This window comes from Pan troglodytes, chromosome 2 (assembly GCF_028858775.2).
Source record: "Pan troglodytes isolate AG18354 chromosome 2, NHGRI_mPanTro3-v2.0_pri, whole genome shotgun sequence".
NCBI lineage: Eukaryota > Metazoa > Chordata > Mammalia > Primates > Hominidae > Pan > Pan troglodytes.
In genome coordinates, this window is record NC_086015.1 from 17,483,337 (window position 1) to 17,510,828 (window position 27,492).

At 54.2% G+C, this 27,492-nt stretch overlaps 1 protein-coding gene across 7 annotated transcripts; it reads left to right on the forward strand.

Moving 5' to 3' along the window:
* Nucleotides 1–526: 526 nt before the first annotated feature.
* Nucleotides 527–26,842, forward strand: HDAC11 (histone deacetylase 11). Of its 7 annotated transcripts, none has more exons than XM_063806617.1 (11): nt 632–766; nt 1,646–1,794; nt 2,464–2,611; nt 3,872–3,972; nt 17,146–17,262; nt 18,919–18,961; nt 21,115–21,191; nt 22,273–22,335; nt 23,286–23,382; nt 24,521–24,699; nt 24,895–26,842. In XM_063806617.1, exons 3-11 carry the CDS (start codon nt 2,578–2,580, stop codon nt 25,108–25,110), a joined length of 927 nt encoding a protein of 308 aa, XP_063662687.1. In that variant the 5' UTR covers nt 632–766; nt 1,646–1,794; nt 2,464–2,577; the 3' UTR covers nt 25,111–26,842. The 7 variants fall into 7 exon arrangements, with proteins under 7 accessions (XP_016796007.2, XP_063662687.1, XP_530587.3 ...); XM_054681525.2 differs by lacking the exon at nt 632–766 and adding an exon at nt 1,114–1,436; XM_016940518.2 differs by lacking the exon at nt 2,464–2,611 and having other exon boundaries at nt 527–766.
* Nucleotides 26,843–27,492: the final 650 nt, after the last annotated feature.

Sequence of the window (27,492 nt, forward strand, 5' to 3'; positions counted from 1 at the left end):
CTCCTGGGTTGCAGCCCCACGGACACCCCCAGCTGTCGCTTGGGCCTGGCTCAGCTTACCCCGGCGGTGAGGGTGCGGGTCGGGGACGGAGACGCGTGCACCCTGAAGACAGTAACCAGGCCTGCTCTACAGAGGGAAACGCAGGCTCTGAGAGCCTACATGTCTTCGCCGGGAGTGCTTGTCCCGGAGCTGCTCGCAGACTGGGCCGGGGGTGGGCTCGGGTCGGAGAGGTCACGGGGCTCCTTAGGTCACAGGCGGCAGGGCCAGAGAAACTCCCCCGCCCCTACGTTTAACTCGCGGAAACAAGGGCCCAGAGAGCCCAGACGCCAGCCCAAGGTCACACAGCGAAGCCCCGGCACAGCCTGCCGGGAACCTGTCGTTTCTAACCCCCAGCCTCTCGCCGTTTCTACCCAGCTTGGGAAGCGCAGGAACAGGACATGAGGTGGTCGCGCCCCTTCCGCGAGGCCGGGGTGAAACCCGCTTGGCCCTCCCGCCAGGGGGCGGAGCTTCCGAACCAGGCGGGATTCCACCGGGTATTTGCCTGCGGAGGCGGGACTTCGGGCTTGATGGGCGTTGGGGGTGGCCTTCCTGCAGGCAGGCTCTCTGTGTCGCAACACTGGCGGGGCGGGCCAAATCGGCCAGAGTTCTGCCCCCAGAGGACGCGGCTAAGCCCGGGGGCGTGTCCTGGGCTGGCCCCACCCGCGCCCCGCCCCGCCCCGCCCGGTCGCGGAGCTGCGGCCAGCTTTGGGAGGGCCGGCCCCGGGATGTGAGTGCCGCGGGGCGAGGGCGGGGGTGGGCTCCCAGGGGTCCCGGTGGGCGGGCGCGCTAGGGCGAGGGCGGGGACGGCCGGGCGGGCGCGCCAGGTAAGGGCCCAGATTTGCGGGTGAGGGGTGAGGGGCGCTCGGGACGGGTGTTTCCAGGCCCTCCCGGCGCGCCAGGCCAGCCCCGCGCCCCTGCTCGGTGGCCCGAGGGACGCGCGCCGGCCGCGGGCCCGGGCCCGGACCCGGAGCGGTCGGGCGATGTGCGCGGGTCTGACGTCTGCGCTGCCCAGCCCCCTGGCTACGCGGACGCCCCCACGGAGACAGCCACTGGGGCGGATTTCTGTCTCTGGGTGACGACTGCCAGGGTGTGATGGGAAGGGTTAGCAGCGCAGCGGGGTCAGGGGATCCCCGCCCCCCGCCCTGGCTCCAGTTGGGTCCCGACTTGCGTTTCTGAGTGCTTACTGTGCTCAGCTCCTCAGCTGCATTCTCTGAGTCCTCACAACAGCCACACATTTTGCAGCCGAAGCCTTGTGCCACACAGCTGTGGGGGCATTTATAACAGTGCAGAGGTGATGCGCGGAGGCCTTGCAGCCAGACACACCTGAGTGCACGCCTGCTTCTCCACAGACCTGCACTGTGACCTTGGGCACACCTGGTCTGCTCTCTGAGCCTCTGGTGCGATTGTGGTGCCTACCCCCAGGGCTGCTGTGAGGACTGGATTGGAATTGGGTTCGGGGAAAGGCAGCCAGTTTAAGCAGCTGTTGTTGAGCGGCCCTTGAGTGGTGCTGGGCAATGGCTGGTGGGTCAGTCCAGGCGGGCTCGGGAGGGAGCTGCTTTCTGCCGAGGCTGCCCCAGCTGTGCGTCTGTCTTTTTCCACACGGTAGGCTACACACAACCCAGCTGTACCAGCATGTGCCAGAGACACGCTGGCCAATCGTGTACTCGCCGCGCTACAACATCACCTTCATGGGCCTGGAGAAGCTGCATCCCTTTGATGCCGGAAAATGGGGCAAAGTGATCAATTTCCTAAAAGGTATGGAAGGTCCCCCATGGACTCTCATCTGCTTCCTCCAACCCACCTGTCCTCTCCGTCCTCATCCCCAACATAAGCCTCAGGCTCTCTCCCATCTTCAGTTTCAGCCCTCGGACGGCCTTCCACCCATGCTTCCGCCCAAAATGATTTTTCCAACACAGACTCCTAAGCACGATATGATGTCCCTGACTCAGACTCTCCCTGGCTCCCCATCCTGTGGGCCTAAGTCCTGCCTCTGCCCAAGAGGCCTAGTGGAAAGGTAGCTGATTACTGATGGGCACAGGGAAGGTGAAGCTTGGAGGAGTCCATTTCCTAAGGTTCAGAGAGTCAGGAGGTAGAGCACCTCCACCGCACCTCCCTTGATTACAGATGGGGGAAATTGTGTCCTAGAATGATTAGGAAACATGCGCACCCAATTCCAGTCCAGTCCTCACAGCAGCCCTGGGGGTAGGCACCACAATCACAGCAGAGGCTCAGGAGCTCACTGTAACCTCCGCCTTTCAGGTTCAAACAATTTTTCTGCCTCAGCCTCCCAAGTAGCTGGAATTACAGGCGTGAGCCACCACACCCAGCCCTGATTTCTTAATGTGGCACTCATTATAAGATTGTAAAAGCCCACCTGTAGACCGAACTGGGCACACTGGCTGCCTGCTTGTGACCTCTTTCCAGGGAAGGATACAGCTCCCATTAGTGGCTGAAGCAACACAGTTACAAGAGGCGGAGTTGGGTTTGGAACTGAGAGCTCCAGGCGCCCTACCTTTAGGGCTCATCCCCTTGAGCAAAATGATGCTTCGAAGAGCACATCGTTTTAACTGTGGTTTGTAATCAAGGGGCCTGATTTAGGTGGGAAATTCACTTAAACTTGTTTTAAAAGGAAACATTATGTCATCAAAATGGGAAAAGGCAGTTTCACTTGCCATAAATAGGTCATGGTAAAAAAGTAAATGCAATGAAAACAACAGTATAATTCAATCCAGGCTGGTTACTATTGCCTGCAGGCTGTGAGACTGATTGGTGGTTTGAATGGAAGATGAGCAAAGCACAGGCAGGTGTTGCGAGGCCATGCCACACTGAGCCTCCTGTAATATCATCAGAAGGTGGAGGGAGGCCGGGCGCAGTGGCTCGTGCCTGTAATCCCAGCACTCTGGGAGGCCAAGGCTAGGGGATCACTTGAGGCCGGGAGTTTGAGACCAGCTTGGGCAACATAGCAAGATCCTGTTTCTACAAAATGAAAATAAAAAACTTAGCTGGGGGTGGTGGTATGCACCTATAGTCCTAGCTACTTGAAATGCTGAGGCAGGAGGATCACTTGAGCCCAGAAGTTCGAGGGTGCAGTGAGCTATGCTTGTGCCACTGCACTCCAGCCTGGGCTACAGAGCAAGACCTTGTCTTGCATTTATTTATTTGTTTATTTATTTATTGAGACAGGGTCTCACTCCCATCACCCAGGCTAGAGTGCAGTGGCGGAATCAAGGCTCATTGCCGCCTCAACCTCCCTGGCTTAAGTGATCCTCCCACCTCATTTTTTTGATATTTTGTAGAGATGCAGTCTCACTATGTTGTCTAGGCTGGTCTTGAACTCCTGGGCTCAAGCAATCCACCTGCCTCAACCTCCCAAAGTGCTGGGATTACAGGCGTGAACCACCACACCTGGCCAAGACCCTGTCTCTTTAAATGAATTAAAAAAAAAAAAAAAAAAAAAGGGCGGGGGGAAGGTGGAGGGGGAATTCCTAAGAAGAGTTTTTCTCACTCTGAGGGTCAACATCCCTGACCCTTGTGCCACCTGCTCCTGAAGGTTGTCTGGCACACCTGAGCTCTCCTTGTGACTATCAGTGGCTTGGGAAACATGGGGATCGCTGTGTGTACAATGTTCATTGCTCCCTGGCCAGAGGGACTGGCTACTGTCCACAGTGGCTGGGGAGGCTACCCCTTCTCAGAAGGCCCACAAGCCAGCAGTGCCTACCTACCCCTGGGGCAGGGGCTGCCACAGGCCAAGTCTGCAGCCTGTGGGAGGGTCTGGGGCTGGCCCTGGCCTTGAGGTCAGTGGGGAAGCAGGGTGCTCCCTCTGTGGTTTCAGAAGAGAAGCTTCTGTCTGACAGCATGCTGGTGGAGGCGCGGGAGGCCTCGGAGGAGGACCTGCTGGTGGTGCACACGAGGCGCTATCTTAATGAGCTCAAGGTACAGGATGTCGGGCCTGGGGGGCTGCGGGCCTGGGGCAGGGGGCTGCTGGCCAGGAGTGGCCAGAGGCAGGAGGTGGCTCAGCCTGGGGAAGCAAAGTCTCACAGGGCACCCATTCATGTCCCTAGTGTTGGAGGAACATGGGAGTCTGTGGTCCCCAAGAGAAGGAGAGAGGTCATAAAAAGGCAGACCTCAGTTTGGGCCAGGCCACTCTGAGGGTGGTGTCCTCCCCTTCTCCAGGGCGTATGAAAGCCTTCATAGAATTTTAGGCTTCTACATTATGACTTTCAAGCTGTGCTCTGTCGACACGCCTCAGAGACCCCCAGCCCCTGTCCTCCAACCATACATAGCTCTTTCACTTTGGTCTATTTTGTTTGTTTGTTTGTTCATTTTTTTGTTGGTTTTTGTTTTTGAAATGGAGTCTCACTCTGTCGCCCAGGCTGGAGTGCAGTGATGTGATCTCGGCTCATTGCAACCTCTGCCTTCCGGGTTCAAGCAATTATCCTGTCTCACCCTCCTGAGTGAGTAGCTAGGATTACAGGCGCGTGCCACCGTGCCTGGCTAATTTTTTTTGTATTTTAGTAGAGATGTGGTTTTGCCGTGTTGGCCAAGCTGGTCTCGAACTCCTGAACTCAGGTCATCTGCCCACCTCGGCCTCCCAAAGTGCTGGGATTACAGGCGTGAGCTACCGCACCCACCCTATTTTTTTATATTGGGCTGAAGTTTAAGACTCTGGTCTAAGTACTTCTGCTGAAGTTTTGTTGAAAATTGTTGGTCTAAAAACTAATTTGAAACCCTCAGGGCTCAGCAGAGAAGAGAAACAAGTGGGAGGGCCGGTGGTAGAGTCTGGGGTGAACTCCTGCCCCTTCCCAAGGGGCTGCTACTCAGCTCCACTGTGGGCCCAGCATGGCCAGAGCACCTGGTCTTCAAAGAGAAGCCAGGAATCCAGATTATTAAGTGACATTTCCTGATTTTTTTTTTGAGACTGAGTCTCGCTCTTGTTGAGCAGGCTGGAGTGCAGTGGCACGATCTCAGCTCACTGTAACCTCCGCCTCCCGGGTTCAAACAATTTTTCTGCCTCAGCCTCCGAAGTCGCTGGAATTATAGGCGTGAGCCACCACACCGGGCCCTGATTTCTTAATGTGGCACTCATTATAAGATTGTAAAAGCCCACCTGTAGACCAAACTGGCCACACTGGCGCCTGCTTGTGACCTCTTTCCAGAGAAGGACACAGCTCCTATTAGTGGCTGAAGTTCTGAGGGCTGAGGCATTCAGTTCAGTGCTCTTTGTGGGAACAGAGGGGAGGTTGGGGCAGGGGCTTGCATTGGAATCTGGTACCGCCAGCCTGCCTTGGTGGGGGTGGGGTCAGGGATGCCTCAGGTTATCTGCCCCAAGAGCGTGGGAGCCCCGACCCCCAGGCTCCCTGGCTGAGCTCACCTTAGACTCAGAGCCACAGTGGATGCCTGAGGCCAGCAGGCCCCTCTGCTCCACAGGTGGAAAAGCCTAGGTCCAGAAAGAGGCTGTGCTCAAGGTCACCTGGGAAGTTGGCCGGGCCTTGGGGAGACCCCTGGCAGGTCATCCAGTCCAGTCTTCTAGGTTCCCAGTCAGGGCTGCTGCCTCCCTGCTCCCCAACCGCAGCCTGAGGTGTGAGAATTCTAGATAGGGCCACGACAGTGTGAGCACATGAAAGATTACCAGGAAGAGGTTGAAACCTGCCTCCTGGGAGAGAGAGGGGTGTGAGGCCTTGGCAGGAAGCCCAGTGCTTGGCTGCCCTGGTTTCCTGGGGCCCAGGCATGCGTGGTCACAGTCCACAGCCTAGGGCTGGGCCAGGAGGACATGCCTGCCAGAGTCCCGAGGGTGAGGGGAAGGAAGGGACAGGAGGCGCTCAGCTGGGGCAGGGAGAAACCAAAACAGAATGGTGTGAGCGAACCAGGCTGGGGGTGGGGGGCCTAGGTTCCAGGGCCCCACCCATTTGAGGGGCCTTCAGGGGAACTGTGTTGGGCAGGCTGCATGCCTGGCCTTGGTCCCCCAAAAGCCTGAAAGCAGCTTACTATGTGATATATAATAATACAAAATAGCTGGGTGTAGTGGCATGCACTTGTAGTCCTAGCTACTTGGGAGCCTGAGGCAGGAGACCTTGAGCCCAGGAGTTTGAAGCTGTAGTGAGCTATGATTGCACCACTGCACTCCAGCTGGTATGACAGAGTGAGACTGTCTCTTAAAAAAAATAATAAAAGTATTAACAGGTAGAGTCCCAAGTAGAAAACTGAGGTCGAGGGTAGGAGGAGAATTCAGGTATGTCCACTGAAAAAGTTAACCAAGATGGTGATCCAGCTGCATATTTGGCTTGGAGTTCCCTGGCAGTCAGAACAAAAGGAGAAACATGATGGTTTCTACGGCACCTATTAAGATGAAGAAGTAGGCCGGGTGCGGTGACTCATGCCTGTAATCCCAGCACTTTGGGAGAACGAGGCGGGCGGATCACTTGAGGTCGGAAGTTTGAGATCAGCCTGGCCAACATGGAGAAACCCTGTCTCTACTAAAAATACAAAATTAGCCAGGCATGGTAGTGCATGCCTGTAATCCCAGCTACTTGGGAGGCTGAGGCAGGAAAATCACTTGAACCTGGGAGGTAGAGGTTGCAGTGAGCCGAGATTGCGCCATTGCACTCCAGCTTGGGCAACAAGAGCGAAACTCCATCTCAAAAAAAAAAAAAAAAAAGATGAAGAAGTAGTCAGTCATTCAACACATCTGTATTGAACGCCAACTGTGTGCCGAGTACAGAGAGAATAAGACAGCAGGGCTCTCTGCCACCATGGATTTGCATTTGAGTCGTGGAAGATTAAAATTAAGGAAGCAACCACCCAAGAGCATTTTAGAGAGCACCAAGGGCTATGAAGAAAGTGAAAAATAGAGGGTAATTGGATGGTCAGGGAGGGCCTCACAGAGGAGGTGATGTTTGAGTTGAGACTAAACAAAGGAGCAGGTGATACTCATGTAGAGTTTTTTTTTTTTTTGAGAAGGAATCTCGCTTTGTTGCCCAGGCTCGAGTACAGTGGTGCGATCTCAGCTCACAGCAACCTCTGCCTCTTGGTTCAAGCGATTCTCCTGCCTCAGTCTCCCAAGTAGCTAGGATTACAGGCACCCGCCACCACGCCTGGCTAATTTTTGTATTTTTAGTAGAGACGGAGTTTTCACCATGTTGGCCAGGCTGGTCTTGAACTCCTGACCTCAAGCAATCCATCTGCCTCGGCCTCCCAAAGTGCTGGGATTACAGGCATGAGCCTCTGCTCCTGGCCCTCATGTATAGCTTTGAAGGAAGAATGTTTCAGAATCCCAGGCCTGGAGGTTGGAGGGGACTTGATCTTCCAAAGGGGAGAAGAATGCTTGGGAGGCCGGATGGAAGGGAATAAAACATTGTGGCTCGTACACGGTGCAGTTAGGGAGGCCAGAGCCCCAGGCCACACAAGGTCTTGCAGGCCGTGGGAGGAGTGTATATGTTGTTCCAGGGACCTTGGACAGTCACGAGAGGGTTTTCAGCAGGAGGGTGATATGGTGTGACATGCCCTTGCTGCCCAGGTGGGACCCAAGCCCGTTTCAGACATCATCTGGCACCTAGGGCTGCAGCTCAGGAACATCTCCCACCTCCCTGCAGATGTCTGCAATGTTTCTTTTCTCCTTCCTCTGCTGTGGGCGCCCAGAGAGTGCCCTAGAGAGTCCTTCAGGTTTCTCAGGCTGCTTTTCCCTGGTCATTCTGTGTGTGCTGTGTAACATCCACCGTCTCCCCTGCCTCATCCCATTCTACCCCCAACCCCTGCCTGGGGCTCATGCCTGACTCTGCACTCGTGTGGCCTTTGATACTTAATAAACAGGGCACTGAAGGAGAAGCAGGAGCTGGACGTTTGCAAGATGTCAATTCAGGGAAACCCATGTTTATCAAGCTCCTGCTGTGTGCAAGGTCCAGGGTTGGCCCCTCTGAGGGTAGCTGTTGAGCTCCCCAGCGCCCCAGCACTGGGCTCTTGCCTTTGGTTGATTCTCGGGTGACAGTTTGCCATGGAGTGTGGGTTAGTGCTGGGCACTGACATCCTGCCCCTGTGCACTCTGCACTGGACAGTGCTCAGGACACGTGGATCCAGCAAGTGCTCAGAGGGCACCACTCTGTGATCTAGGTGCTGCAGGGATGGGATGGAGCAACAGACCACATCCCTTTCCTGCTGGAGCTGGCATTTAGGTGGGAGAGTCAGACAATAAACGTAATAATTAAGTAATGAGATAATATGTTAGATGGTGCTGAGTGTCGTGAAGAAAGGAAGGGACAGCAGGAAAGGGGGTGGGGAGAGCTGGTGAGAGGATGGCAGTTTTAAATCAGGAGTCAGGAAAGGGCTTACTACCTGTGATCACAGGTGACATGTGGGAAGGGAGTGAGGGAGTAGGTGATGTGGTCATCTGGGGAAGGGCATTCCAAGCAGAAGAAACAGCAAGTGCAAAGATCCCAGGGCAGAACTATCTGTCATGAGTTCCAGTACAGTGTGGAGAGAAGGAGACACAGACCATAGCTCCATGGAGCACCTGGAGGGACCCTGGAGAGTCTCCAGGGGAGTGAGCTCCTCTTGGTCTCCAACTCTCTCTTCTCTTCCCTGAGGGGCTCCTCTCTCCTTTAAAAAAAAATTTTTTTTAATTGTGGTAAAATTTACATAACAAAATTCGCCATTAACCACTTTAAACTGTACAGTTCAGTGGCCTTTAGTCCATTCACAAAGTGCTGCAACCATCATCTCTAGTTCCAAACATTTTCATCACTCCAAAAGGAAACCCTGTGTCCTTTAAACACTTGCTCCCCGTTTATCCCCCCAAGTCCCCTTGGTAATCACTCACCTGCATTCTGTCTCTATGGATTTGCCTATCCTGGATATTTCATATAAATGGAATCATACAATGTGTGACCTTTTGTGTCTGGCTTATCTCACTAAGCACAGCGTTTTCAACGTTCATCTGTGTTGTGTTGTAGCATGTATCAGTACTTCATTCCTTTTCACAGCGGAATGATATTCCATTGTAAAACACTACATTTTTTTTATCCATTCATTAGTTTATAGGCCTCTTGGCTATTGTGAGTAGTGTTGCTGTGGACATGTGCATACGAGTATTTATTAGAATACCTGTTTTCAGTTATTTGGGGTATACACCTAGGAGTAGAATTACTGGGTCACATGGTAATTCTGTTTAGTTTTCTGAAGAACCATCAAGGTGATCTCCACGGGGGCTGCACCATTTCCACCAGTAATGTACCAGGGTCCCAGTTTCTCTACATCCTTTTCAATGCTTGTTATTTTCTGGTGTTTTTTTTTTTTTTTCCCCAGTGTGGCCATCTTACTGGATGTGAAGTGGTATCTCATGGTTTTAATTTGCATTTCCCTAATGGCTAATTAACACCGAGGATCTTTTCATGTGCTGATTGGCTGTTTGTGTATCTCATTTGGAGAAATGTTTATTCAAGTCCTTTGCCCATTTTAAAAATTGGCTTGTCTTTTTGTTGAGTTGTAGGGTTCTTTATATATTCTGGATATTATATAATTTGTAAATAACTCCTCCCGTTCTGTGGGTTGTCTTTTTTTTGATAGTGTCCTTTGATGTACAAAAATTTTAGTTTTGCTGAAGTCCAATTTATCTTTTTTTCCTTTTCTTTAGGTGTCATATCTAAGAATCCATTGCCAAACCCAAGGTCATGAAGGTTTACCACATGTGTTTTCTTCTAAGAGTTTTATAGTTTTCACTTATATTTAGGCCTTGATAAATTTTGAGTTAATTTTTATATATGTGTGAGGCAAGTCCAACTTCATTGTTTTGTACTCAGATATCCAGTTCTCCCAGCACCATTTGTTAGGCTGTTTTTCCCCTGTTGAATGGTCTTGGTACCTTTGTAGAAAATCAACTGGCCGTAGATGTATGGATTTATTTCTAGACTCTCAATTCTATTCATTTTTTTGGTTTGTTTGCTTAAGAAAGGGTTGCATTCTTTCGACAGCCCAGGCTGGAGTACAGTGGCTCCATCTCGGCTCACTGCAACCTCCGTCTCCTGGGTTCAAGCGATTCTACCATCTCAGCCTCCCGGGTAGCTGGGACTACAGGCGTGTGCCACCATGCCTGGCTAATTTTTATGTTTCTTGGTAGAGATGGGGTTTCACCATGTTGGCTAGGCTGGTCCCGAATTCGTGACCTCAAGTGATTTGCTCACCTCAGCCTCTCAAAGTACTGGGATTACAGGCATGTGTGAGCCACTGCGCCCAGCCAATTCTATTCATTTGCTCTATATGTCTGTTCTTATGTCAATACCACACTATTTTGGTATTGTTACTGTGGCTTACTGTGGTTATTGTGGCTTTGGACCAAATTTTGAAATTCTGAATTGTGAGGCCTCCAACTTTGTTCTTTTTTTTTTTGAGATGCAGTCTCGTTTTGTCGCCTATGCTGGAGTGCAATGGCGCAATCTCGGCTCACTGCAACCTCCGCCTTCCAGTTTCAGGTGATTCTCCTGCCTCAGCCTCCCGAGTAGCTGGGATTACAGGCGCCCGGCACCACGCCCAGCTAATTTTTCTATTTTTAGTAGAGATGAGGTCTCACCATGTTGGTCAGGTTGGTCTCAAACTCCTGACCTCATGATCTGCCCGCCTCTGCCTCCCAAAGTGCTGGGATTACAGGCATGAGCCACTGTGCCCAGCCAACTTTGTTTTTTTTCAAGATTGTTTTGGCTGTTTGAGGTCCCTTGAGATTCCATGTGAATTATAGCATCAACTTCCATTTTTTGCAAAAAAGGCCATTGGGATTTTGACAGGAATTGCATTGAGTAAATTGCTTTGGGGAGTTTTGCCATCTTAACAATATTCGGTCTTTCAATCCATGAACATGGGATGTCTTTCCATTTATTTATGTCTTTAATTTCTTTCAGCAATGTTTTGTAGCTTTCAATGGACAAATCTTGCACCTCTTGGTTAAATCTATTCCCATGCATTTTATTCTTTTTGATGTTATTATAAATGAAATTGTTTGAATTTCCTTTTAAGATAGTTCATTGCTGGTATATACAATAATCAGTTGTATAGAAATCCAACTGATTTTTTTGTGTTGATCTTGTATCCTACAACTTTGCTGAATTTGTTTCTTAGCATTTTTTTTTTTTTTTTTTTTTTTAGACGGAGTCTCTCTCTGTCACCAGGCTGGAGTGCAGTGGCATGATCTCAGCTCACTGCAACCTCCGCCTCCCAGGTTCAAGCGATTCTTCTGCCTCAGCCTCCCAAGTAGCTGGGACTGCAGGTGCACGCCACCATGCCCAGCTAATTTTTGTATTTTTAGTAGAGATGGGGTTTCGCCATGTTGGCCAGGGTGGTCTCGATCTCTTGACCTCGTGATCCGCCCACCTCGGCCTCCCAAAGTGCTGGTATTACAGGCATGAGCCACTGCGCCTGGCCTGTTTCTTAGCTTTAATAGTTGTGTGTGTGTGTGTGTGTGTGTGTGTGTGTGTGTGTGTGTGTGTATTCGTATTCTTTAGGATCCTCTATATATAACATCATACCGTCTGTGAAGAGAGGTAGCTTCCTTTCCAATTTGGATGGCTTTTATTTATTTTTCTTGCCTAATTCCTCTGATTGGAACTTCCAGTACTATGTTAAATAGCAGTAGTGGAGCAGGCATCTTTGTCTTGTTCCTGATCTTAGACAGAGGGCTTTCAATCTTTTACCGTTGAGTATAATGTCAGCTGTGGGGTTAAATTTTTTAACGCCTTTTATCATGTTGAGGGAGTTCCCTTCTGTTCTTAGTTTGTTGAGTGATTTTATCACAAAAGGCTATTGACTTTTGTCAAAGGCTTTTTGTGCATCAACTGAGAGATCGTGTTTTCCCCTTCTCTGCTTTTGCTCCCCTTCTACTGGTAGAAAGGACCCACCTAAAGCAAGCAGTGGGGACCCTAGAGGGGTTACAGCCTAGCTCTTCCCTGAGAGCAGTTCTTGGTTTGAACCTGAGGGCAGCGGGTCCGCCTGAGGAAACCAGGTGTCTGGAAGGTGAAGGCTTGTGGAGCTGAGTGGATGGGGCAGTAGGTCCCAGAGATACGGGCAGCCCCAGTCATGTCCTGCTCTCTGTGGAGTCCCACAGAGGCTGACGAGGTATGGGGGCCCTGATAGCTGGCTACATGCAGGCCATGCCCTTTGGCGAGTGGTGGCGTCAGTCTGGGACAGACCTCCCATGCTCACATAGTGTGCTCATTCACCCAGCACTGCCTTAGGTTGGGTTCCCTAGAATGGTGGCTCTTAAACCCGAGCAAGTATCTGAAACACCTGGAGGGCTTGTTCCAGCAGATGACTGGGCCCCTCCCAGAGTTTCTGATCCACGTTATCTTGGGTAGAGACTGGGAATCTGCATTTCTAATACATTCTCAAGTGCTGTGGATGCTGCTGGTCTGAGAACCACATCCCTAGAAGCAGAGTCTGAGATGGTGCAGGCGATTTCAGATGAAACCTGCAAGAGGCACAGGCAGTGGGGAGCGGGCAGAGTGAGCAGCTGAGCACAGATGTGGATTTGGAAGTGTGGCCTCAGCCTGATTCCATGGAGATCTCTGGGGCGTGAATGTCACCACAGGGTTGCCCTGCCCAGAAGCATGTGGCCTGGCTGTTTGAGGCCCTTGTCAGTCATGGCTCTCCTGGGATGATGCAGGTGAGGTGGCTTCTGTCAGGAGAAGGGCTCTGGTGCACCAGCCAGAAAAGGGGATCAACGGCATGCATGGCCAGCACCTACTGTGTGCCAGGCATGGCCTCAGCACTGTCTGCACAGCAGTGAGCAGACGCGTGCTGTCCTCCTGGAGCTGGCATCCTTTTGAGGGAGATAGATGCTAATCGGGACAGTCTGTAGCCTCAGGGAGAGAAGTGCTATCTGGGAAGATGAAGCCAAGGTGTGGGCTCCAGAGGGCCCCAGGTGGGAGTATTTTATTTTATTTTTTTGAGACAGAGTTTCACTCTGTCACCCAGGCTGGAGTGCAGTGGTGCGATCTTGGCTCACTGCAACCTCCACCCCTTGGGTTGAAGAGATTCTCCTCCCTCGCCTCCTGAGTAGCTGGGATTACAGGCACCTGCCACCATGCCCGGCTAATTTTTGTGTTTTTAATGGACACCAGATTTCACCATGTTGGCCAGGCTGGTCGCGAACTCTGGACCTCAAGTAATCCGCCCACCTCGGCCTCCCAAAGTTCTGGGATTACAGGTGTAAGCCACCAAGCCTGGCTGGGTGGGGGGATTTTAGATTAGATGGTAAGGACAGGCCTCTCTGACTGGTTTCCACCTCTAAGTCCTCATCCAAAGCCTTGTTTTATAGATGAGACAGAGGCACAGAGAAGTGAATTCTAAATTCACATAGCCAGTGGCAGAACCCAGACTTGGACCAGTTTGGGGAACTTCTGAGCCTGTCCACCCCAGTCCTAGCCTCGCCCACAGTGCCCTTGCCCAGGGCAAGACTATCAGAGAGCCTGACCTGCTGGATCTGGGCAGTCCCACCGTGGCGTGCTGCATGTCCCAGAGAAGGTATCTGTCAGCAGTGCAGCAACCCCCACCTGCCCCACCCACAGCTCCCTCGGGGGCTATCCCTGGAAGTGTTGGTCAGAAAGTGAATCTCCAGATGTCACCTGGTGGTGCCCTGAGCTCCTCCTACCTGCCACCTCCTCTGACCACACAGAGCCTGCTCTAGCCCAGGCCCTCTTCCCTCTCCTCCCCTCACCCAGGGACCCGCCACTAGTCCGCCCCACCCACTCTGTTTATTTCTCACCTTGGCCACTGATGGGTGGTTTTTCCTAGAGCGGTGCTGCCCTGTGGAACCTTCTGCAATGATGGAAATGCTCAGACCTGCTCTGTGCAGTCCAGTCGCCACTGGCCGCATGTGGCTCTTGAAATATGGAGAGTGTAACTGAGGAACCAAACTTGAATTTTTAAAATTTTGATGAATTTACAGTCACTCGTAAGTAGCCACCTGTGGCTGGCAGCCACTGGATTGGATGGTGCTGGTCTAGGGTGTTGGCAACCGCATCACTGCCTTGTGCAGAAACCACTGCTGCACCAGGAGAAGGCCCAAGTGCCAGCCTCCTCTTCGCTGCCCGAAGTCTGCTGCTCCGCTGAGGGGCTCGTCTCGCCAACGTTGGCACAGCAAACACACATACTTTCTCCTGTGGGGGCTGGTCCTGCTGGCCAAGTCCCGTGCATGCTCCTTGGTGGCTGCACCTGGCCCCTGGACCAGGTCAGGTCCAATCTGTGGAGGATACCAAGGAACCTCTTTGAGGTTCCCAAGTGTGTCCCATGCCACTGCAGTTTTGCAGAAGGTTAGTGTGTGAGACTTAAAAAGCAAAGAGGGCAGGCAGATCTTCTGACATCTGGGGGGAGCAAAGTTAGAATGGAATATTTGCTGCAGAACTTCTCAGAGCCTTTAGCATGCTAGGGTGTGCTGCGAATCTCCAGGAGGCAGGCGGCATAAGCCGTGCTTCCCAAACGACTTGCCGGTGGAAGCCTCCTCGAGGAGTGCTGTGCGAGACCCGTGGCTGTGGAGCACACGAGAGAATGCCTTTCTCGTGGTTTGTGTCCATGCTGGGCTCTCAGCTGCATTGTCTTCCAGTCTGTGTACCCTGCTGGCTTCCCAGGGAGGGAGGGAGGCTGTGACTCCATGTGCTCCTTCAGCGGCTCATTTGTTTGCTCATTCGTTCATGGAAAACCATGGTTCCATGCCAGCCACACGCGGGGCCTGTGCCGGGCAGTGGGATGAGTGTGGTGAACCAGAGGAGCTGATGACCTCAGGCAGGGACCTTCCTTTCTCTGGGTCTGTCCCGCAACATACGCACACGCACACACACACACACACACACACACACGGACATACCTGTGCACACATGTATACACAAGACACACACACACACATACATACACTCATGGGTGTGTCCTGCAGCTGTCTGGCTGTGCTGGTCCCAGCTCTTACACTCCCACCCCTTCCCAGGCCCTGTGATGCCTCCATGTTACCGCCAGAGGGCCTGGGCTTGTGGAAGTGGTGCCCCGTGGGCACCTCTCCTTCCCGACCATGAGTGGGACCCTGCTCACTGCCTTCTCTACCAGAGTGAGGGAGTGATGCCAGCTTCCCCTGCCTTCAGCCACCCTTGCCGGCCTGGGCTGGTGGCCATGGGCATTCCCCAGCAGTGTGGGCAGGCTGGGTGCCTGGCACCCCCAGGACTATGACAGAAGCCTCCCCTGGTGGCCAGGGCCTAAGCCATGAGGCCCCTCCTGGGGCCTGACTTAGGGTGTGTCCTGCCTTTTGTCTGGCCCTGAGTGGCCTGGCTACAGCACCTCCTGGCCCTCTGAGGTTCGTCACCCCTCTGCCATCACACCCATCCCTGGCCACCCTCTCCCTGCCTGCTGCCTGCTGTCTGTCATTGAACATGCTCGTGTTTCTCCCATCCTAAAACTCCTCCTCCTGGTTGGTGAATGCAATGGCCACACTTCCCACTTTCCTCTCATGGAATGTCTGCAGCTTGGTGCCTCCCTCCACCTGCTCCTTCCAGCCACCCTCTCTCCACCTGGCCTCCTGAGCACTGCACCTTAGGTCTTTCCACATCTCACCCTGTCCCAGGGAAGCCCTTGATCGTCCCCAGGGGTTCTCTCTCTGGGCCTTGCCCTTCAGCATGGGAAGCCTGCAGTCCCAACCCAGCCCTTCACCTCCCACTCTCCCACCCCTGTTCTGAGCTCTAGTCTCACTTAAACCTCAGCTGTCTCACCTGGCTGCCCCAGGGGCTGACTTGGCCCATAGAGAGCAGAACCTAGTGCCGCCTCTGTACCCTGCTTCAGGTTCACCTCCAAGTGCCATTACCCTCACAGGCCCCAGACCCGACACCGGGCCCTCTACCCCTTGTCCCTGCATGCTGCCTGCTAATACCTGCTCCTCTTACCACCCCAGACCCTTCTTATCTCATGCTTCCTCCCTAGGGCTGCTACTTCTCTATTCCTGTTCCCCTAATTGGTTCTCCTTGCTGCAGCTAGTGCAGCTTGGGACAGCATCATCTATGGTTCCCTACTGCCCTGACGACAATGTGTGAGCCTGTGCTAGCAGACCAGGCCCTGTGTGATAAGCTCAGCCTGCCCTGTTCCAGCTGCACCCACCTTCTCTGGATCATGGACTCACTTCTCTGCCCACAGATACCTTTTTCCCTTGACCTCTGCATCTGGATAACTCCTATTCACTCTTCACCTCCTGCAAATGCCACCACCCCCAGAAAGCCTCTCTAATAACCCCCACCCAGTTCTCCTCTTCATCGCCACACTCATCACACTGCAAATAAGTGTCTGCAAGTGTCCTGGCATGAGAATGGGCCCTCCAGTGCCCACCTGGGGCACCTAGCAGGCACTTAGTAAATATTTACAAAGTGAGTGGCTTTGCCTCGCGTGGGTGGGGAGCAGGGATGCGTTTTCAGCCAGGAGATGGCTTGGGGTTTGGGTGCAGCTGGGCAGCCAGTGCCATGGATGTTTACCTGGTGGACTTGGAGGTCACAGGGCACACTCTGTCCTGATCTTAGTGCAGATACCTTTCAGGTACCCTAGACCCCCCAGCCTCAGCTGCTGGAGATGAGGGCAGTGCATCCCTTTTGCCAGGAAGGTCCGATTCCCAATGGACGAAGAGGCAATGCAGTGCGAGGGAGCAAGAGGCCAGGGCTCCCGTCCCAGCTCTGTCAGTGACTCATTGTGTGGCCTTGGGAAGATCCTCGCTGCCTAGGCCTCAGTGTCCCTTTCTGTACAGTGGGTGGTCTAGACTAATTTGTTATGCCAAAGCAGTCCTAGACCTGCACTGCTGACTTGGAGCCCTCTGCACCTCCTGTTCTGGGCACAAGAGGGCAGCCAAGGGCCTCAGAACGCTGAGGAACCCTGGCCAACTAGCTTTAAGAAATGCATTGTGTAAACTGCTCTTTCCTGAGCCCAGAGCTTGTCAGGAGCCTGGTAGGGTTGTGGCTCTGGCTCTGATTTCTACCAAAGGAAGTGTGCTTGACCAGGGAGTTCATCCAAGGGCACCTGGAAACTGTCCTCAAGGCATTTCCCGGGGAACCAATTTCTCACGGGTTGCCTCAAGGTGGGGCAGCGGAGGCCAACAGCCCGTGTCTTTTTCCGCAGTGGTCCTTTGCTGTTGCTACCATCACAGAAATCCCCCCCGTTATCTTCCTCCCCAACTTCCTTGTGCAGAGGAAGGTGCTGAGGCCCCTTCGGACCCAGACAGGAGGAACCATAATGGTAGGTGGGGTGGGGGGGCATGGCTGGGCTAGGGGCCCCCACACCCCAGGGTCCTTCTCACCTCCTTTGCCCTGGAATGCCCTCCTCCCACTTAGTAGTTGAACAGAATCCTAAATATTCCTCAAGGCTCGGCAACAATGACCCTTTCTCCAAAAGCCTTTTTTCCCCATCTTGGGACATTAGAATTCTCTTCCCATCGTTCCTTCTCCTATGACCTCCTATTTGTTACCGTAATTGCTAGTATATAATATATCTCTCCACCCACCAAAGCGGATATCCTAGCACTATGGCTCTAATGCACACCCCCTCACCAGTTTTTTCTTTCTTTCTTTTTTTTTTTTTTGAGTAGAGTCTCGCTCTGTCGCCCAGGCTGGAGTGCAGTGGTGTGATCTTGGCTCACTGCAACCTCTGCCTCCTAGGTTCAAGCGATTCTCTTGCCTCAGGCTCCTGAGTAGCTGGGACTACAGGTGTTCGCCACCATGCCTGGCTAATTTTTGTATTTTTAGTAGAGACGGGGTTTTACCATGTTGGCCAGGCTGGTCTTGAACTCCTGACCTCAAATGATCCACTCACCTTGGCCTCCCAAAGTACTGGGATTACAGGCTTTGAGCCACCATGCCCAGCCCTAATGCACCCAAAATTAAGATGGAGAACTGATCCTCCATGACTTCAGTGATGAATAAGCCTCCACGTCTCCCCCACTGTGGGTGTGGCAACAAAGAATCCCCACAGCAAAATTAGGTTTCACATTGTGTGTGTGGTTTTTAAAAAAAAAAAGTGCCACAGACTGCCTAGTTATTTGGAGATAGAGGAATGTTTCACATGCAAATGTATGAGGATCTAAACCAGCCCTGGATCACTACCTACTAATCCCCTACAGTTCTGTTATGTTTGTAAATTTGTACTTTTTTCTTTAGCTTAGTAGAATATTACTGCCCATCCCCAAAACTATGATTTCCTGGAAGATTTCAGTATTTAGTCTACTATATTTCTTTTTTTGCTTGTTTGTTTTTTTTTGAGACAGAGTCTCACTCTGTCCTCCAGGCTGGAGTGCAGTGGTGTGACCTTGGCTCACTGCAACCTCTGCCTCCTGGGTTCAAGTGATTCTCCTGCCTCAGCCTCCCGAGTAGCTGGGATTACAGGCACACGCCACTCCACCTGGCTAATTTTTGTATTTTTAGTAGAGACGGGGTTTCACCATGTTGGCGAGGCTGGTCTTGAACTCCTGACCTCAAGTGATCCGCCTGCCTCGGCCTCCCAAAGTGCTGGGATTACAGGTGTGAGCCACTGCGCCTGGCCCAGTCTACTGTATTTCTGTGAGCAAAACTTTGCCTATTTTCCCTTTGAAAGCCATATCAAAATTATTGTCAGCTCATATGTGATGGATGATAAGTACTTTTATTTTTTCCAGTTTCCTTGCACAATTGCAAAGGTGCTTATGCACTGTACATCTCATATGCCAGCCAAGCTGGCACTTACTTCCTGGACTGTTGCTTGGGGTAGGGAGTTCCTTCTATACCCCTGCCTTGTAGCTCAGCTCATCCTTCCCCCAGAGCTGGCTAGAAGCAGTGTTTATGGAATGAGTGCATGAATCAGTGAATGAATGATTGATGGATCGGCTGCCTGCGCCCCCTCACCCTCTGCTTGTCTCCAAAGGCGGGGAAGCTGGCTGTGGAGCGAGGCTGGGCCATCAACGTGGGTGAGTGCTGGGAATGTCCTGGGGAATGTCCAGCCCGGCTTGGTGGAACTGGCCTGAAAGGGGGCTGGGGGAGGGCGGGAGGATCCTGGAGGTGGCAGCTGTGAATTCAGAAGCTCTGGTTTTCCCAAGTCACCCTAGCCTCCTTGTGGAGTGGCCTGGAGGTTGATGTGTAGCCTCCTAGGTACCTGGGAGAGACTGACCAGTGCCTCCATCTGACGTGGGATCCTTGTCTAAGGAGGTCCCCGGGTGGTTCCCCAGCCCCCTCTTTGCGTACTTCCAGTGGCAGGGAGCTTCCTCCCTTCCAGAGAGCGTGTGCCATCCTTGGGCAGCTCAGCATGGTCTGAAGCCTGCCTTGTGTCTTCCCTGAAGGACTCCACCTGTGTCCTGGGGCCCAGGACAGCCCACAGAGGCTTGGTCATGTTGGGTTGGGTGGGCACATCCGGGGTCAATACCACCACCTTCTCAAGGGTCCAGAGGGCCCGTGCTCCCCAGCCCCTTTGAATCTCCCACAAGATTGGCTCATGGGAGGGCTGCACGAGAGTCTCCCTTGTCCCTGTCATTGTCCCTCCTGGAGGCACAGCACTTGACAATTTACAAAGCTCTTTTTCACCAGGCTCTTTTTTTCTTTTTCGAGACGTAGTTTCGCTCTTGTTGCCCAGGCTGGAGTGCAATGGCGCGATCTCGGCTCACCGCAACCTCCGCCTCCCAGGTTCAAACAATTCTCCCGCCTCAGCCTCCTGAGTAGCTGAGATTACAGGCATGCACCACCATGCCCGGCTAATTTTGTATTTTTAGTAGAGACAGGGTTTCTCCATGTTGGTCAGGCTGGGTCTTGAACTCCCGACCTCAGGTGATACGCCCGCCTCGGCCTCCCAAAGTGCTAAGATTACAGACATGAGCCACCACGCCCGGCCTTCACCCAGACTCTTATTTGAGCTGGGCATAATTGTCAGGCCTGTCTCACTGATGAGGAAATGGACATGGAAAGATGCGTACTGGATCGTGTAGAGCCCTAAAGCAGGGTCCCCCAGCCTTTGGCTCTGAACTCTGCAGGGGAGAGTCCACCTTGGGCCACTGCACAGTTGAGGGGAGCCCCACTCTGCAGGGGCTGGGTCTCTTCCATCTTGGTATTACCAAGTGCCTAGCATTCAGTCTGGCATAGTAATGATGTTATGGTACTCTGCTGCACAAACCCGGGAGTGATCTGTGCCCTGCGTGTCTACAGCAGGGTTCCGAGGAGGGCCTGGATGGCCCTCCCCATGGCAGGTGTTACTGCCTGGTAGAGGTTAAGAGCCTGGATCCTGATCCACCCTGGGTTTGATCCTGGTTCTGCCATTACCTGGCTGTGTGACCCTGGGCAAGTTGCTGACTTCCTCTGTGGGTCAGTCTCCTCATCTGTAAAATGGGGATGATGATACTAATGCCCCTCCTCGGGCTGGAGGGAGTCTTCAGCAAGCTCAGTTGCTCAGTCAGGTGTTCACTGTGGCTGTCTTCTCATCATTAGGAGCCAACAGTAGCCTCCTGGGGGGTGGGAGAGGCGAGTTCCTGGTATCCATGGGGCCAGCTGCACACTGTCTGACGGAGCAGTTGTTGGGCTCAATTTCAGAGGGCCTCTGCAATTCAGGCCATCCCAGGGGCTGCAGGGGAGGGGGTCTCTATGGGCCCTAGGGCTCTGAGGCTGTGTCTCAGGGTTGAGGGGTGATGGATCCCGGGCTCTAGGGCCCTCCTCGTGGCTGTAGGCAGTCATGACCAGCAGAGGGTGCCCTTCCTGACCACCCGCTTTGGCCACTGGCAGAATCCGCCTGGCCCCCATACCACCACTCCTTCCTGGAGTGGGGAGCCACATGGAGCCAGGCCCAGCTTAGTGGGGACAAGGAGCAGCTTTCTGCTTCTGGAATGATGAGCTATCTGTTGCTTAGGGGTGTGAGTGGCACTGAGGACTTGCTGGGGACACCCTGAAGATGTGGCTGCCTTCTGGCCTGGGGATGGTGACATGCCCCAGCACTCAGCTTAGTTTGCCAACCCAGAGTCCGAGGCACAGGTTCCTGAGAGCTGAGCAGGGAGGATGCTGGGGGAGGTGAAGGGATGGAGGAGCTCCTGGACTGAGCCTGGGAGCCTGGCTCTGAGCAGCACCGCTCTCTGCCCTTCCGCAGGGGGTGGCTTCCACCACTGCTCCAGCGACCGTGGCGGGGGCTTCTGTGCCTATGCGGACATCACGCTCGCCATCAAGGTGTGTCTATGAGCAAGTGGGGTCTCGCCTCCAAGAGCCCTCCTGGAATCCTCCCCATAGCTCCAAATTGACTGTTCTCACCCTGAATTATAGACAAGGGGCCTATGCTGGAGCAGGGAGGGGGCTTGTTTGGGTTGCTCAGCCAGGCTGGAACTGAATCCAGATCTGACACTTGCTCCTCTTCCATGTTGCTTAGAAGGGTTGCCTGTGGTGGAAGGGAGTTATTCCAGCCTCCCACAGAGCCAGGGGACTAGAGAGGGTCAGGATCTGCTGTATAGCCACATATTAAGTTGTAGGAAGAAGGGCATGGCTGGCAAAGGGAGTAGGGAGTGGAAAGAATGATGGTGCTGATAGCACCTGGCACTTCTGCATGCTCCAACCCGCGCTGTGCTCCAGGACTTACTCCCTGAATCCTCACAGACAGACAGGGGCCCACAGAGGTGAGGGCATGCAAATAGCAGGGGCAGAATTGGTGCTGGCCTCTGGTCTGTGGGGCCCCGCAACTCCCCTGCCACTCTGTGCCTGGCCTTGTGCTGGGCATCAGGAACTGACCGACCTGTTCCTATGTGTGCCTGCTCTCATGGGGCACATAGACTGATGGGGGGAGGCAGGCCATTAGGAGAAGGGGGAAGCACAGGAGACCTTCCTGGGGAGGAGGGAACGAAGGCTTCCTGGAAGAGGGGGCATTTAGGACTTGGCCTTGTAGGATGAGGCAGAAGTTGGGGACTGAAGTCCCAGGGCTGTGGGGATTCTCTCCTTAACCCCTACACATTTCCTAGGGAATCTGGGAAAATCCAGGGCCTGAGTGACCCACTTATCTCCTGACCTATGACCCTTCAGGGCACAGGACATGCCCCCTCCTCCAGGGAGCCTTCCCTGACCACCTCCTGCATGCACACATGGAGCCCCACAGCTGGAGCTGCACAGCTCTCCCTGGCAAGTGACATATTTGCTGGGTGGCCTGATTACCCACAAGCATTAGGCCCCCCTCCCCACCCCTCGCCAGCCAGCTGGGAGTTGCTGTAGGGCTGGGTCCTCTGGCCGCCCCAGGTCCTCATGTCTACCCTCTCCTCCCTGGCAGTTTCTGTTTGAGCGTGTGGAGGGCATCTCCAGGGCTACCATCATTGATCTTGATGCCCATCAGGTGAGTGCCCTGCAGGGGCTGGACTCTTAGGGGACCTGCCACCCCCAGTTCCAGAATCTTCCCGGGGCAGGAGAGTCTCCCTCCTCATGTCCCCACGGCTCTCACGGCTTCTGTCTTCTGTCTCTCGGGCTACAAATGCAGGGTCTGTCTTTGTCACTCTGTCCAGGACAGCGGGTCCTCCTCATTGCTCCCGAGGGTCCTCCCTCCCTCCTCCTGACTGCCCCCACATGAGGCTCTTCCTGAAGCCCACTCTGATGGGACTGCTCTCATGTGCAGAGCTCTGCTGTGGGTCCCCATTGCTTATGAATAATTTGGGGCACTGCCCCCTGCCCAGAGCTGCTGAGTACTGGCCACCTGCCCCTCAGGCAGATGCCCACACACATGGCTTGGCTCGGGCACCTGGGGTCACCATTTAAGAACTCGGTGCCTAGGGAGGAAAGTGTCAAAGCAGAGGGTTACCTCCTCCTCAGGACCCCTAATGAGGCCAGTGCCTCTGGTCAGACAGGGAGGGGACCCAGTGGGCTCCGGAAGGCACCCCCCTGCACCATTACTGCTGTGGCTTTGTGCTAGTTGGGGCCCTGCCTTGGGTTCTTGTGACCCCGAACTCCTGAGCCAGGTCACATGTGGACAGTCCTTTACAGTTTGCTTTTCACATCCCTGATCCCAACCAGTCCCACCACAGACTTGAGAGGGTGGCAGAGCGGGATTTCTTCCTCTGATAGGGAACCTAAGAGCGCTGGGCTTGCTCAAGCCCGTGCTAGAAGGTGTCGGGGCCTGGTTTTAAGGTTGAATCCCAGCTCTACCCCTTAACAGTCATGAGACCTGCTGCCCCCGAGAGCAGGCCGTGCTGCCCTGGCAAATGGGGAGTTTCCTGAGGGGTGGGTGGGTGGCAGAGCCCCAGCCTTGCCTAGGGCACCTACCCGAGAGCGGCTACTGTGACCTCCCCACAGGGCAATGGGCATGAGCGAGACTTCATGGACGACAAGCGTGTGTACATCATGGATGTCTACAACCGCCACATCTACCCCGGGGACCGCTTTGCCAAGCGTAAGCTGCTGCCCCTACCCTCATCTCGGGTGTGTCCTTGTGGATGAGGCTCTCTCCTGAGTGTCTCCTGTCTGCTAGGCCCTGCAGAAGCCACTGCAGTCGTTCATAGCATCCCTGTGAGGTGATCCTTTCCATTTTACAGATGAGGAAACCGAGACCTGGAGAAGTCACTCGACCCACCCAAGATCACATAACCCTTACAATAAACATGCATCTGTCTGGCAAAAAACAGGAAAGAATGAAAGAAAAAAAAGAAAAATAGGATAAATTTGAAAATACGAAATAAGAAATAAATTCACATAGGCTGGGCGTGGTGGCTCACGCCTGTAATCCCAGCACTTTGGGAGGCTGAAGTGGGCGGATCACCTGAGGTCGGGAGTTTGAGACCAGCCTGACCAACATGGAGAAACCCCATCTCTACTAAAAATACAAAATTAGCTGGATGTGGTGCATGCCTGTAATCCCAGCTACTCAGGAGGCTGAGACAGGAGAATTGCTTGAACCTGGGAGGCGGAAGTTTCGGTAAGCCGAGATCACGCCATTGCACTCCAGCTTGGGCAACAAGAGCGAAACTCCATCTCAAAAGAAAGAAAGAAAGAAAGAAAGAAAGAAAGAAAGAAAGAAATTCATGTATAATCGTTAAGATGAAAATGCATTAAACTCATCAATCAAAAGGCAGAGACTCTCAGATGAGATTTAAAAACAGGGCTGCCACCTTTGCAGGTAGGGGACATTTTTGCACCAGTCGCGATGAGTCTGGTGTGGATAAGTCAGCAGCTAGTATGGCCCAAGGAACCAATTTCTGAACAGAACCTCACATGTGCTGAGCCTGGGCTTAAGGGCAGGGCAGGGTGTCCATGTGTGTAGGCAAGACCCAAAGGAGGCAGTGAAATCTGACATTGCCGACACAGATCTCCACACCCCCAGGGCAGTGTCTCAGCTTCAGTGCCCCTTCTCTCCTTTGAGTCCCCCTTTTTGCAGCTCTTGGTGCTCTTTTCACCTTAGTTTTGGGTGGAATGAGGCCGAGCAGTGCTGAATCTGACAGACCAGTTTCCAGTCTTGCCTGGTGTCCACAGTCTTGTCCTGAGCCTCAGTTTCCCTTCTCTATAAATTGAGGCCATCCATGTCTCTCTCCCAGAGGCCATCAGGCGGAAGGTGGAGCTGGAGTGGGGCACAGAGGATGATGAGTACCTGGATAAGGTGGAGAGGAACATCAAGAAATCCCTCCAGGAGCACCTGCCCGACGTGGTGGTATACAATGCAGGCACCGACATCCTCGAGGGGGACCGCCTTGGGGGGCTGTCCATCAGCCCAGCGGTACGTCCTGACCCTTGGGGCCGCGGGAGGGTCTGCTCTATGGACTCAGCAGCAGCAGGAAAGGTGGGCGGCCTCATGTCAGGGAGGAGATGGGCTGAAGCAACAGCAGTTTGGAGCAGGGCTAGCCCTGCAGCAGGACTTCCTGACACCATGGGGGTCTGGCCTGCCTGAGTCACCCTCCTCTTCCCCTAACAGGGCATCGTGAAGCGGGATGAGCTGGTGTTCCGGATGGTCCGTGGCCGCCGGGTGCCCATCCTTATGGTGACCTCAGGCGGGTACCAGAAGCGCACAGCCCGCATCATTGCTGACTCCATACTTAATCTGTTTGGCCTGGGGCTCATTGGGCCTGAGTCACCCAGCGTCTCCGCACAGAACTCAGACACACCGCTGCTTCCCCCTGCAGTGCCCTGACCCTCACTGCCCTGCCTGTCACGTGGTCCCGCCTATCCGCCCCTTAGTGCTTTTTGTTTTCTAACCTCATGGGGTGGTGGAGGCAGCCTTCAGTGAGCATGGAGGGGCAGGGCCATCCCTGGCTGGGGCCTGGAGCTGGCCCTTCCTCTACTTTTCCCTGCTGGAAGCCAGAAGGGCTTGAGGCCTCTATGGGTGGGGGCAGAAGGCAGAGCCTGTGTCCCAGGGGGACCCACACGAAGTCACCAGCCCATAGGTCCAGGGAGGCAGGCAGTTAACTGAGAATCGGAGAGGACAGGCTAGGTCCCAGGCACAGCGAGGGCCCTGGGCTTGGGGTGTTCTGGTTTTGAGAACAGCAGACCCAGGTCAGAGTGAGGAAGCTTCCACCTCCATCCTGACTAGGCCTGCATCCTGACTGGGCCTCCCTCCCTCCCCTTGGTCATGGGATTTGCTGCCCTCTTTGCCCCTGAGCTGAAGAGCTATAGGCGCTGGTGTGGATGGCCCAGGAGGTGCTGGAGCTAGGCCTCCAGGTGGGCCTGGTTCCCAGGCAGCAGGTGGGAACCCTGGGCCTGGATGTGAGGGGCGGTCAGGAAGGGGTACAGGTGGGTTCCCTCATCTGGAGTTCCCCCTCAATAAAGCAAGGTCTGGACCTGCCTCCCCAGGCCCTTCTGTGGGGGTGAAGGTGGGGAAGGCCTGCGGCACCCAGATCACTGCCTTAGCAGTAGTCTTGCCTGTTCAGTGCAAGGGGCAGGTTTTGGGGGAGGAATTCTTAGCGCAAGGACGGGCCTCAGCCCTGTCGCCTCCAGGGGGCCGCTGACCCAGGTGGGGAGGGGGCAGAAGAAGGGTGGGGGACATGGGCAGGCCAGGCTCACAGGTGGAAATCAGGGATGCAGGGTGGTGCCCAAGCCAGGTCCTGCAGGAACCCAGGCCCAGGGAGGGACCCAGACACTGGTGAGGCGGGGCAGGGGTTCCTGGAGAGAGGGCAGCGAGGATCTCTATCCTGGCCTGGGGATTATGAACATAGGTAGCCGGGGCAGGGCCCTGGGTGGGACTGTGGCCTCCACTGGCCTCACCAAAGTGCCTGGGCCCCAATCCTTCTCCATGCCCAGGGCCCCCAGGTGGGCCAGACCTCTGGCCTGTTCCTCAGCCCTACTCATGGGGACATTCAGGGACCTCCAGGAAGTGGGCGGGGGAGCATCCACCCCTGCTAGCCAGCAGCTGTGGCCCTGATCAAATCAGGGGCTGGGGAGGGAAAGTGGGTCCATTGAGGTGGCCCTGCTCCATCAGCCCCCTACGGGACTTGTGTTCATTACAGTGAGGGGGTGCTCCCACTGTCTCCCGGCCTCCCTAATGCTCCCTCTGCTGCAGGGAGAAGGGTTCCAAGATCACAAAATGTCAACAATGCTGGCCTCCTGGACCAGACCCCGAGGCTCTAACAATGCACTCTGAGATCCCTACCCTTGCCGTTGGTCTCTGTCGCTGACTCGAGGCACCTAACATCCGTTCACACCCAACACAGGCCAGCGACTTCTGGGGCTCAGCCACAGACATGGTTTGTCACTGTTGAGCTTCTGTTCCTAGAGAATCCTAGAGGCTTGATTGGCCTAGGCTGCTGTGTGTGCTGGAGGCAAAGAATCCCTACCTCCTAGGGGTGAAAGGAAATGAAAATGGAAAGTTCTTGTAGCGCAAGGCCTGACATGGGTAGCTGCTCAATAAATGCTAGTGTGTTATTCCATTTCTGAGTCCTGTGGAGTTGGTAATGATTCCCATTTCACAGATGAGGAAACTGAGGCTTGGCAGGGGTGAGAAATTTGCCCCAGGCCACACCTCCCAGCAGATCTCAACAGTGGTAGAGCCAGGCTTGAATCCAGCTCTGCCAGATCCCAAAGTAAAAGTTCTCAGCTGCCTCACACTTGGCAGGGGGGTGGGGTGGGGGTGGGGGTTTACTCTGGACAGAGAAGGGTCTAGGATCCCAGGGTGATAAGGTCACTGGGCTGGGGTCTGGGACAGCCTGGGAATGGGTGGGCAGGCACAGCTGGGCTGTGATGGTGGCTCTGCTGCACAGTGGGAGGGGGCCCTGGCAGGGCAGTGGGTGGATGGGGTGTCTTCCAGGCCTGGGGTGCTTTTGGAGAGCTTATGGGGATGGGCTGCCCCGAGATGAGGCTGGGCTGGGGTGGGGTATCCAGGCAGGGGGAAAGGCAGAGCCTTGGCCGGGCAGAGTGACCAGAGCATCCCCAGTATCAGTGGCACAGCCTGGATGGGGGGCAGGGTGGCCCCTTGAGGTTCAGACAGGGTGTCAGGGAAAAGGACATGGGGTAGCAGGCAGGGGTCCCGATTGGCCCTGTGCTGGGTGGGAGGAGACTGATAAAGGCTGATGCTGACCAG